Source organism: Pelobates fuscus, chromosome 2 (genome assembly GCF_036172605.1).
Source record: "Pelobates fuscus isolate aPelFus1 chromosome 2, aPelFus1.pri, whole genome shotgun sequence".
Taxonomy (NCBI): Eukaryota; Metazoa; Chordata; class Amphibia; order Anura; family Pelobatidae; genus Pelobates; species Pelobates fuscus.
The window spans coordinates 150,536,093-150,548,830 of NC_086318.1; the positions used below are offsets into that span (position 1 = coordinate 150,536,093).

The 12,738-nt window shown below is 37.7% G+C and overlaps 2 protein-coding genes across 2 annotated transcripts in view; one reads left to right on the forward strand and one right to left on the reverse strand.

Moving 5' to 3' along the window:
• The window catches only part of EIF4E2 (eukaryotic translation initiation factor 4E family member 2), a 32,851-nt gene extending 26,251 nt beyond the window's left edge, over positions 1-6,600 (forward strand). Inside the window, exon 7 of the mRNA XM_063442826.1 lies at positions 5,929-6,600. Coding sequence (XP_063298896.1) covers positions 5,929-5,938 — 10 coding nt within the window. The 3' untranslated portion in view covers positions 5,939-6,600. The remainder of the gene's footprint in view (positions 1-5,928) is intronic.
• On the reverse strand, positions 6,225-11,928 carry LOC134586222 (uncharacterized). The gene is made up of 3 exons (XM_063441718.1): positions 11,442-11,928; positions 8,637-8,711; positions 6,225-6,421 (listed from the first exon to the last, which is right to left on the reverse strand). The coding sequence occupies exons 1-3, from the start codon at positions 11,854-11,856 to the stop codon at positions 6,225-6,227; spliced, it is 687 nt and encodes a 228-aa protein (XP_063297788.1). The 5' UTR covers positions 11,857-11,928.
• Between the last annotated feature and the right edge of the window lie 810 nt (positions 11,929-12,738).

Consider the following 12,738-nt stretch of genomic DNA (forward strand, 5'->3'; position numbering starts at 1 on the left):
AATTATATATTTCCTGCAAATAAGTTGAAGTCCTGTGTGATGCAGATCGGCGGGCTCATTTTTATGATGTTTCAGTGCAAAGCAATAAGATAAAATCTAGTTTATTATCTCTGCTCAGTGGATATATATAACATTTTTTCTACTTTGTACCACTTTACTGCAGATTAATTATGTACGTTATGGATGTGAGTTGTATTGTGCATGCCATGATACAGTCATGTAGTCATACCCACTAGACATTCTGACTCCTGGAATAAAGGCTCACAGGCATGCAGGTTAGATTTCCAAGCTTTTAATCCCCATTTGAATATGAATGATCTAATATACAGTATAGTTATCTTACCAATAAAAATGTGGCAGCCAATAGGAGAGCTTTATCAGCAGGACTGAGTGCCGCTGAAACTGTGAAAACAAAATGCAGAGAACACGGATTAATAATGGTAAACTTTTAACATTAAGGTCCGGGCACTGGATGTAACACCACCACTAACTTGTATTTAACTTTATACTAAACAGCATTACTACTGCTGGGGTAACAAACCCAGCAAGCTTTTGGTAAACGTGATAAATACTTTCTAACTCTCATACAGACATTTCTGACCTTAGGGGACCCTATACACTCTACAGGGATTAATAACTGCATCTTCCAGGCATTCTTTAAAGACAAATGCTCCAATTCCAGATAACGAGGAGGGGAACATCTGATTCCTTCAACAGGCAGACAAATGCCCAATAGGAAATCCTTAATAGTTTTATCACAAGGAGGTTCAATGGATGGGCTAAATGCTGCATATTAGGTACTTCACAAAGGCCAGGTAGTAAAACTCTTGCCATTACCACTCTCAACCCTAACAGAGTCCAGGGCCATTTGGATTCCTAAACCTAGTAAGTACCTTTCGCAGTGAGAATCCTATAATACTAATTGTTGCCTGCAACCACATTCCAGGAAATTAATTTAAAAATCTTGCATCAAGCCTATCTTTCACGCAAAAGACAATATGCCATGGGTTTACGCCAATCAGACACTTGCCCCAAGTGTGAAACCATGGGAGCAGATCTGGTGTATTTTTTTTACAGAAGCTGCTTATAATAAAATATTAGAAACTCGTGAAGAGGTACATAAAAGATACATTAGGTTTTGCTTACAGGATCTCTAAGAGGGACAGCATTCTTACTATTGGTACAGGACACCCACAAATTAACAATACATAAATAAATACAAGTAGTCATGGCTATGGCTTGCAAATTCATATTCCATCAATGGATATTTCCTTATCCTCATTCATTTTCTTTATTTTCAAACTCTATTTTGCATTCTACATAGATTTATTGCATCTTTAATCAAATAAGAACAACATCAAAACATGCTTTAGTCAGTGAAGGTCCTATAACTACTTTTTGGGTTCGATTTTAAAAATGAAATGAAAAAAAAAATTAAAAATGATATTTGCCTGTACAAATTGATTTCTCACAGTGGATCCTAAAACATGTCTAGTTCTGTAAACTATTACCCTTTATTCATAGTTGAGGAGCCTTTTTTCCATTTATGTTTACCTCTGCTATTCTCAAGTCCTACACTCTTGATGTATCCATCATATGTGGAACAGCATTTATTATGATTTTATTGTACATATTTACCTACCCCCTGTTATTGTCTTTTATTGTTTTGCTTCCTTTGAGATTTTGGGGAGAGATGTTGGAGGAGATAAGGAGGGAAAAAGACTGAATTGAGATTACACTGCTATCTGTGCTGCTATTTGTTTGACCAACTAAACACTTTAGTGCATGACTCTCCAATGGCCTTATAGTAAGCTTTGGTATTTCCTTCAATATAAATGGTTGAATCTAAATGCATTCCACTATTTTGCAATTTAAGGCTACCACCATGTGATAACTGAATGTACACATACTGTCCAAACCAAAGAATTCATGGTCCATGTTATAGTCTTCATTATATCCTGGCCATCTCTTCCAAATGATGGCTAAACGTTGTCCATTTAGTGATGTTACCTAGATAAGCAAGAAAGATTTTGAAATCAACTAGAAAACAACACTCACAAATGAAGCTTTCATTGTATGTCTTTGAATAAGAGTTTACCGTAATTACAAAAGAGATTTCATCTCTGGAATATAAGGAGAAGAAACACGTATCACAACTGTTACAGTTTATCTGATCATTGTAATCCTTTAATAAAATGTATGAATTAGTTCATAGCTACAATTATGATAGTTTAATTATGGAAAGGGAATGTTTCCTTATCTAGCGTATCATGATAAAAGGCCCAACTGGGATTCAACATAGGAACTAACAACAAATAAGAAAAAAATAGTACTATTGAAATGAATAAAGAAATACACCTTGAAATATACGTTATTGTGCGAGGCTATTATAGCCATATATTTCAAGGTGTATTTCTTTATTCATTCCAATAGTACTATATTTTTCTTTTTTGTGTTTAGTTCCTATGTTGAGTCCCAGTTGGACCTTTTATCATGATTTAATAAAAGTTAAGTCTTAATCGTTTATGGTAATTTTACCATTCTAGTATTCCATTTTCTCTGTATATCAAGTGCTGCATCCTCCATTTTTTTCTCTTATTTGTAGTCCACAGGGGTTAACCCCCACCTCGGAGGTCTTGCACTGGCTCAAATTCTCCTTTTTTTTCTACAAATCCAATACTTATCTAACGTTTGTGTGCAGGGCAGCCATCAGAAATTGGGGGGCCCCTAACACAGCTCAAGGTCTGGGCCCCCGGGTGCCCGCCTCTAAATCCCGCCCACAGGAATACACACACACAGACACAAAAGGACACAGACACGCACACAGAAAGATACACACACTAACAGACACAGATACGGATACACACACACATACTGACACACACACACATACATACAGACATACATACATACTGACAAACAGACATACATACAAACTGACATACAGACATACTAATAGACATAAATACGTACTGACATACATACGTACATAATGGCATACATACACATACATACTGATATACATACATAAAGACATACACACACACACAGATAGATATATACACACACAGATACATACAGACATACTGACACACACACAGACATACATGCATACTGACATACATACTGATAGATAGATAGATAGATAGATACAGACATACATACATACATACTGACACACACACACATACATACACACACAGACATACAAACATACATACAAACATATATACATACATATATACATACTACACACACACAGAGACAAACATGCATACTGACATACATACATACATGAATACATACTGACACACACATAGACATTTATACATACTGACATGCACACACAGACATATATACATACTGACATATATACATACTGACATACATACACACAGACATATACATACATACTTGCAGACACATACATATACACACACACCTCATTTATCAGCCACCCTCCTCTTACCTTTAAGTTGCAGGAGGGTGGCTGGGGATGATGGGAGCAGATGCCTCTGGTGTCCTCTCCTGTCCTCTCCTTTCCTCTGCTCTCCCTCTCCCCCCGCGCGGAGTAAGCTGGGAGGAAGTGCCCGGCCGTCCCTTCCTCCCAGCAGCACTTGCGGTGTAGCCACAATTTTTTTTTTTTTAAAGGAGCCTGGTCGCACAATTACACGGCCACAGCGCTGACCGGGCCCCTGAAGATATAGGGCCCATCGGGTGGCCCTAAATGCTTGGGCTACCTGATGGGCCCCAGTGCAGATGTAACTGCGGCAGTTTTACTGGTCCACGTTGGTCCCAGGCGGCCGGGCCCCCCAGGGCCGCCAGGCCCATGACAAACGTCATGGTTGTCACCCCCTGATGGCGGCCCTGTATGTGTGAGTGTAACATTGGGTGGACATATTTTTCTCAATTTGAATGAAGCCCATTATTTAGTCGTATTACCTGGAACTCCTGATCTGAGTGGCAGCGAGTTGCACTCCACGAGCCCTTAATCTCCATCAACTTTCTTTCCTCTGCATTGTACACTGAGAGGCATGGACTAAATAAGCTCCATCTATATCACCAGGGGAGGGACAAATAGAGGTTTTTCTTGGCAAGACAAAGATGACAATGGAAATAACTTTTACAGATAATATCATTCGATATTGTTAATATAAGCATATGTTGACCACTGTTACTGTGTTATTTCTTGAATTTCTTAGTAACTGATATTATCATAGCTAGGAATTTTTCCCGACTTTCCCTGAGATTCTGTTTTTTTAAAGCTAGTGATCAAAGAACAGGGCTCTCAGGATCATGGGGCTTGTTCATGAGATGATCCAGGTCACTGTGCCAGGCCACCTTACACGTGTGTAATACTGACTAAAGCAATGTTTACTTGAGAGTTTATCAAAGCAGAGCAACACATTTGGATAATTTACGAAACATGCAATTTGAGAATTTTCAAATATTCCCCTTGTGAATTTTCCAATATTCTGTGTTTAGTGAACAATCTCAATTATGTGCACTGTTCGTGCCATATGCTTTAAAAAAACTTATCTACTTCAATAAAAAAAAAAAATGCAGAAAAGGTTATTTACTCAATTCTGAGAAAGCCATTCTTGCATATTGAGGTAATTCAGAAGTTACATTTTGGAGATAGTTTACCAAATTTACTGTCACCTGACAGTTAACTAACTTTCCCTGAATTCATCTAATTCCAAATCAGAACCCATCCATATGGTCCTAAAAGAGATAAAAATAGCTCAAGAATTATTCAATAATTAATTCATTCATTATTGAGCTATTCCCCAAACTTAAAAATATTAAAATTAAAATAATCATAACAAAAAAACATTAAATAAATAAACAAATGAAGGGTCAAATGGACTCTATTAATCTGGAGGAAGCTGGACAAATGGTTATTCACATTTACTCACAGCATTGGTGGCGTTATAAGGTTGCACAATGAATATCTTAAAATATGGAGATCAAAACCTTTTCACTTGATATAAAGAGGCTGAGAATCATGTATGTGCAGCTGTAGCAGCCCACCAGAAGACATGCTCATTAGTCCTGAAGTCCTGAATTAAAGGACCACAATAGGCACCCAGACCACTTCAGCTTAATGAAGTGGTCTGGTTGCCAGGTCCAGCTAGGTTAAACCCTTTTTTCTATAAACATAGCAGTTTCAGAGAAACTGCTATGTTTATATTAGGGTTAATCCAGCCTCTAGTGGCTGTCTCGTTGACAGCCGCTAGAGGCGCTTCCGCGCTTCTCACTGTGAAAATCACAGTGAGAAGACGCCAGCGTTCATAGGAAAGCATTGTGAATGTTTTCCTATGAGACTGGCTGAATTCGCGCGCGGCTCTTGCCGCGCATGCGCATTCAGCCGAGGAGGAGGAGAGTCCCTTGCCCGGCGCTGGAGAAAGAGGAAAGTTTAACCCCTTCCACCCCCTAGAGCCCGGCGGGAGGGGGACCCTGATGGTGGGGGCACCTTCAGGACACTATAGTGCCAGGAAAACGAGTATGTTTTGCTGGCACTATAGTGGTCCTTTAATGAACAAATGAGCAGGTCCTCCCATCAGCTACAGATACTAAAAAGATTTGAATCCAAAGAAAAACACAGCATGGACAGGAGACCAAAATCTTTCAAATAAATTTAAGTTGTATTGGTACCTAGAGTGTGCTTGGAGTGTCTTTTTAAAAAAACATTTATCTCCATTCTACATCCTCACACTGTTACCAGTAATGTGATGGAAATGTACTACATTGTCATGGCACCTATTTTTTTTTACTTATTTAAAGAGTTACTCCAAGCATCATGACCCATGATTTAAAGTATCAGTAAGACAGAGAATTTGGCCTCGGGACTGGATTGCAGCTATGTTTTCTTTTTTTTTAGTGTTTGATAAATATTCAATAATTTCTCTTTCATTTTTTTTTTAGCAGACACTGATACGTTCCTAAGCAGAAGAGCACATTTGGGGCAGTTCCCTGACATCATCCTGAAATACCTTCATTGGATATCAATTACAAGTCAAATTTGTGAGCTTTCCCCAAATGTTGAAATTCTGAGATGAAGGTGGACCTTAATAAAGAATCCTAACCCTGAGAATACATAGCTACAATAGGAACACTTTTCAATATAACCTTTTAAATCAGTTGATTACAATAGAAAACCTGAAGTAGAGTTCTATGGATATGGATCTTACTGATAGTCAGTTACCAATATATTTTTGCTTTCACCTCTGCTGTACTGAACCAATTGGGCTGTTTGTTGAAGAAAATACTCTGATCACCATCAGACAACAGAATAGGCAGCACACATCCATTCTGTAAGGTCGACAGAATCTCAGCACTTCCTCTCGGTTCTGGTCACATAGTTGGAGGCTGCAGGAGCGAGCTGGACCACACAGGTGGAAACACAGGAAGCTGGAATCTGATTTAGAATGACAAGGTGGGCAATCAGTGACATTTCTTTGCATTCTTCAGCATACTTACAAAGTAATTAGTTCTGACCAAAAATATATAACTGTGTACCGATTTCTTCACCAAACACATTTTTTAACACATTTCTTTTATGAACAGATACAAACTTAATCAACCTCTCCTATGGGTAAATTGGCAATCAAGAGGTCTCAAAAAACTTTAAGCTAATTTGTTTTATTACCAGAACAAAATATTACCATACCTAGTCCTGCCACATGGACAGTCCAAAAGGTAAAGGCGGGCCTCCTATACACAAGAGATACAGATTAAAAGATTGGAAATAGATAGAAGATTAGGTGCTTACTGTTACATTGGTGAGGCAGCAGTGAATTTAAGCAAGGATTCCCAAACTTTTGACATACTATACAAGCAAAACCCAATACAAAATTGATAAACCACACCAAAAATATCTTTGGCCCTTAAGTGTTATCTTTTTTATATAGTAGTTTGTTCTATACGTATGTCAGAGGAAGCCTTCCTTTATAAAGTGCGGAATATCTCAAGAAAAAAATATTATTATAGTGTTCCACCATAGCAAGTGTAATTGGCCAGAATGGCCATATCTCATAGGTGAGAGCAATTATAAACCAGAACAACTGTCTCTGCCCATGTGACCATAAGGACTGTCCCTGGAAGTCATGTGATGTCAGCTGGACACCACTTGGCTGGCATGTGGACATTGTCACCAGTACATCACACAATAGCTGCCAGCTCTTTGGCAGTGTCTGTTCCCCTGTGCCCCCTTTCCATTGCATTCTGTACATTTTCTAAGGCCTGCTAAAACTTATTTGAAACCTCATAAATGGAAACTAACCCATCTTAAAGGGATTTTCTAGACGTCATAACCATTTGAGCTTATTGAGTGTTTATTGTTCAAGGGTACTGTACCTTTACCTTTAACAAATTTGTTAATACAATTGAGTGACAGAAATAAGACTTTGAAGAGCTTTGCAGTTAAGCCCTGCAATTAATCCTTAGTGTAGAAAATGTAGAAAGAACCAGGCACTCCAAAATTTAACGAAAGGCAATTTATTAAACCCACAGCCACATCGCAACGTTTCAACCTACATGGTGTTTATCACATTTTCTACACTACACTGGTTTCTTGGTACTGAGACCTGGTTTGGTTGCACCCATATTCAGATTGAGGGCATTGAGTGCAGTTCTTTCTGGACTGCAATTAACCCTTGTCATTTGAAGAGTCCAGATGTACACCTTCCAGCTCACATCACACAATGCACCTTATTTCAAGGCACTGCTCCCAAAGGGATAGCTTTTGGTTTCCCATAGACTGACATGGTCTATGTAATGACTGGTGCAGAATACAAAAGTTTTGCACAATATCAATAATCACAGAGAAAGAGAGAGTCAGGGCGTTGCTGGGGGGTTGCCAAGCGCTGGAGCCCAGTGTGGGGTTCTGCAAACCATTGGACCATTTCATTGTTAGACCCAAGTTCTGTGTAATACTGTGAGATAAAATACCTCTAATTATATCATTTATGGTAGTGCCATTTTATATTTATAGTACACATTAGTTAGTGATGGTTTTAGGACTGGTTTAAGTCAACATATGTAGAAGGTATAAGAGAAAAAGGGGACTCCAGGGAATTGATGAGGCAAAATTTACTGAAACCCAACAGTCAGCAAGTTTCAACCTAAATTGTGTTTTTAACCCCTTAAGGACCACACTTCTGGAATAGTTGAGATGTTGCTATCTGTTATCTGTGTTTTATTAAATTTTGCCTCATCAATTCCCCGGGGTGCTTGGACCTTTTTTCTCTTATACCTATTGTAATTGGGACCTGGTGCTGGTTCCTGGTTTGGTTGCACCCAGAATTGTATATTTTGGATTGAGTGCAGTTCTGCATTTGGTTTTGTAGAGAACATATGTCATGCAATTACCCTTGATCTGAAGCTTCTGACCATTTTGCCACCTAGCAACTCCCCTGCAGAGAGGGGAGTCTTTGGACTAGCAAGAGCTATCTCCCGGGGAACAGTACCTGCCAGTATGTGCACATCAGTGCTGACATACTAACTGATTGATATTAGATCCAGGATGTGTAAGTCAATCAAACAGAGCTAAACATATTTACAATTTTGGTACTGTCTTTGACTATAGAATATTTTAGTTTTTATATTAATATACGTAGGTTTTGCACTATTACCTTCAGTAGCCACAAGTAGTTGTTTAGCTGTCCTAGTGGAGATAATATATAATCTCTCTGGTTGACATCTCAAACCTAAAATAGAAAATAAAATTGGTGGATCTCTTCAGTAATTAAGCTGCCACTTCTCCCATGTTTTATACACTGAAACACAGCACATACATTCCAGTATTGGAAGGGAAGAAATTGCAACTAAAGTCAACAGGGCTGGAAATGGTTTGTGCCAGCAAAGCAATATGACATATGCATCTGAAAAATGGGATTTGGCCATTTCCTCTAGCAGCATGTGAGTTATATATTAAAAGGCGTCAATATTCAAATACATAGCATGTTACATCGCTTGCACGACTTGAATTTGAGATAGACAGACAGGTAGACAGGTAGATAGATAGATAGATGGGGGGCCCCATGGATCAGTTTTGCACCGGGGCCCCATGGATTGTGTGTACGTCACTGGTCCCTGGCCTTATCTTAAGTCTAGGATAGCCTTATGCCTATCCCACACATGATTAAACTCCTTCCTTCAACTCCTCCCTTCATGTTAACCTCTACGATTTCAGCTGGAAGGCTAATCCATGCATCCACTACCCTCTTGGTAAAGTAATAATTCCTGATATTATTTTTAAACCTTTGTTCCTCTAATTTAAGACTATGTCCTCTTGTTGTGGTAGTTTTTCTCCTTTTAAATATGGTCTCCTCCTTTACTGTGTGGATTCCCTTTATGTATTTAAATGTTTCTATCATATCCCCCCTGTCTGGTCTTTCCTCCAAGCTATACATGTTAAGATCCTTTAACCTTTCCTTATATGTTTTATCCTGCAATCCATGAACCAGTTTAGTAGCCCTTCTGTGAACTCTCTCTAAGGTATCAATATCCTTCTGAAGATACGGTCTCCAGTACTGTGTACAATACTCTAAGTGAGGTCTCACCAGTGTTCTGAACAATGGCATGAGCACTTCCCTCTTTCTACTGCTAATACCTCTCCCTATACAACCAAGCATTCTGCTAGCATTCCCTGCTGCTCTATTACATTGTCTGCCTAGTGCCTACCTTTAAGTCATGTGAAATAATTTCTACTAAATCCCTGTCTTCAGATGTTGAGGTTAGTAAGGGGTATCCAATATTCTGTACTCTGCCCTTGGGTTGCCACTGCTCTGACCATTTTTCTAAATTACCTAAATCATTTTCCATTTGGCTTATCCCTCCTGGAACATCAACCCTGTTGCAAATTTTAGTATCATCAGCAAAAAGACACCTTGCCATCAAGACCTTCTGCAATATCACTAATAAAAATACTAAAGAGAATGGGTCCAAGTACAAATCCCTGAGGTACCCCACTGGTAACTAGACATTGCTTTGAATATACTCCATTAACCACAACCTTCTGTTGCCTGTCATTAACTGCCTAACCCATTCAACAATATTGGAATCAAAACTTAAAGATTGCAGTCTATTTCCCAATTTTCATGGGATTTGTATTGATATGAAGCTTAATAGTTTGTTTACTTGGAGTTACATATGTATATATATATATATATATATATATATATATATATATATATATTCCCCTGTTTATTATCCAACCTGTACCCCCATGAGTTCTGGTTAGCTTTTACGTATTTAAAGCTAAAAGTCATGGCTATCTCTGAATACATTTTTTTTCACTAAAGCATAAATCTGGTGCATATCCATATAACAAACCAAATTAAAATGCCATGGTATTATTTATTTTGGAAATTATCACTTGTTAAAGTTAATATACGCTATACAAATAGAATTCAAACAAAAAAAAATGAAATGAGAATTTTTATTTATACACTACTTATTTTATTTATTTTTTTAAGAATAGGGAATACCGATGTAGGTGAATCAAATAATACTATGCTATATAAAAATACAAAAACAGATAGAATACATTGAGTTGAGTGACAGATTCCAAAAAAGGAAACAAATAGAAAAATAAATAATTTAACTACAACGACATCTCCAGAACACTAATATATGGCTTATTACCATATCCCTTAAAAAGCTGTGGATCTCCTACACATCTTATTTCATACACCTTTCAGAATTGGGCAAGTTCTTCCCTGTTTGTTTGTTTATTTCGTGGCTAACCGCCTTAGACATTAGTTAACACTGGACTTTTTTTCTTATTTTGGTGCACATTTTAACATCTTTTTTTTTTTTTTTACTTTTTGTTTTATCTCAAGGAGATTATGTTTCACTTAGCTGATGGTGAATGGACATATATGCATTTATTTGGGGATTTATTTTTATGCATCTATATGATATATGGAAGTGTAAATAAGGTTAATGATAGCAATTATGCAGCATTGCAATAGTATGTGTAAAAGTCTCTTACTGCTGAGACTGACTTCGACTATGTGATATATTCATTACTATTGTATAACTTAAACTGTTGTTGTTAAATTATTATTTTTTTCCTTTTTTTGGAGCTGTGACTCAGCTCAGCGCATTGTGATTTTTTATTTTCGAACAGTATTTGGTTCACCTACATTGGTATTCCCTACTCTTGCAAACAACTATTAGCATATACAAAAATAGTAAAATAAATAATATTTATAATAATATAATATAAAAGTAGTGTATAATTATAAATCCTCATTTCATTATTTTTGAGTGCAGATTCTATTTGTATAGTTTGTCTTTTATTTTCGTGAAAATAATGGTAAATCGGGCTTGCTTGGTTCCAGCACCATATTTACTTTTATAGCACTGGGTGGTGTGGTTTAGTATTACGTTTTGAATAGTTAAAGGTAATATACCAGAGCAAAATTCCTTACCTTGTGGCTTGACCTTGGAGGTAATAAAGAACTGTTTGTCACCAGCCAAAATCTGCAATTCAGAAGAAGTTGACTCATCCAACTCTTCAACTGCTGTTAACATTCTTTGTATCCTTGGTTTATCCCCCATGGGTCTTATCTCAGAGGACTTATCAGATGGAGAAGCAGAAGTAGTTACCTGAGTAGTTTCTTTTCTTGTTATATTTTTGGGACGGGTAAGCTTTTCATTTTTATGCTTCTCATGCTTTTCTTCTTGACTTGTGAAATCATTGTACTGATTAAATGTCTGTACGGGTCGAACCTCTAAGCAACTGCAGACCATTTTCTCATCTGTAGAAATCCTAAAGATATGATCAATGTGTTTCTCTCTTCTAAGCTGTCCAAAAGGCGATGGTTGTGCCCTTGTAACTGACATGTTAGAAAGTATTAAACCTTATAGATGTGTGCGAATAACCCCAATAAAGTTTCCTAAATATTGTCTCCAAAGCCTCAGTGCTGGAGTGTTTGTGTCCTGTTGACTTGCACCATCCAAGTCTTTTCTAATCTCTTGCCTCCTTCACCTGATGCTGTTTCCATCACAACCAGATACTCTTTAAAGCCTCTTTGTAGGGGGCACTGTAGTCTGTCAGTCCAAGAGATGAAATGCAACATTAAAGTAAAAAGAAGGACAACAAAATTCCTGGAGGGATTACAGGAAATAAAGAGGATAGGCTGTGGACATTCTTAGCTCACAGCAACTATCTCCCAGACCGTCTCTTTATCAAGCACGTGATTCTAGGACACAATGAGGAAACAATTCTATTGTTACAGTGTGTCTACATTCATTTATAAGTGTATGTTTTGATAGACAGAGGCCTGTCACTTTCAGAAATAGTAAACACTAGACAGTATGTTCCCAGCTTTGGTTGCGTAGGATAAAACTGATCGCTTTTTCAATTATCCCCCAAGAAGAGACAAGGGTTAATCCTGTATGTTTGTGTCAAATGATTTCATTGCACAGTTTTTGTAGTTGTAGGTAGAAAATGAAATGAAACATTGGTCATGGTTGACACGGAGATGAATAAATTGAACCCTATTCTATCAAGCTGCTCATTACTTTTGAGGTTATTCCCTGAAATCGAGCACAATGCTCTTATTGCATTCACGTCAGGAGCAGTTCTGGGAAATGAGCAGCCTATTTGATGTCACAGATGCTACTCTGAACTCCCCAAACAGAATAAGCGGCCAGTGCCTGAGCAGTGTTTACTTTGGATCAGAACAGTGCACAGAGTAAGACTGTGTATACTAGGTGACACAA

Bases quoted from the DNA above. Each gene is read 5' to 3' on its own strand.
- LOC134586222 (XM_063441718.1), bottom strand. From the start codon at position 11,856: ATGTCAGTTACAAGGGCACAACCATCGCCTTTTGGACAGCTTAGAAGA. The intron at 8,712-11,441 runs GTAAGGAATTTT...TTTCTATTTTAG, and splicing joins CTCCAAGGTCAAGCCACAAG to GTTTGAGATGTCAACCAGAG. The intron at 6,422-8,636 runs GTAATAGTGCAA...ATTCTAAATCAG, and splicing joins ACTACTTGTGGCTACTGAAG to ATTCCAGCTTCCTGTGTTTC.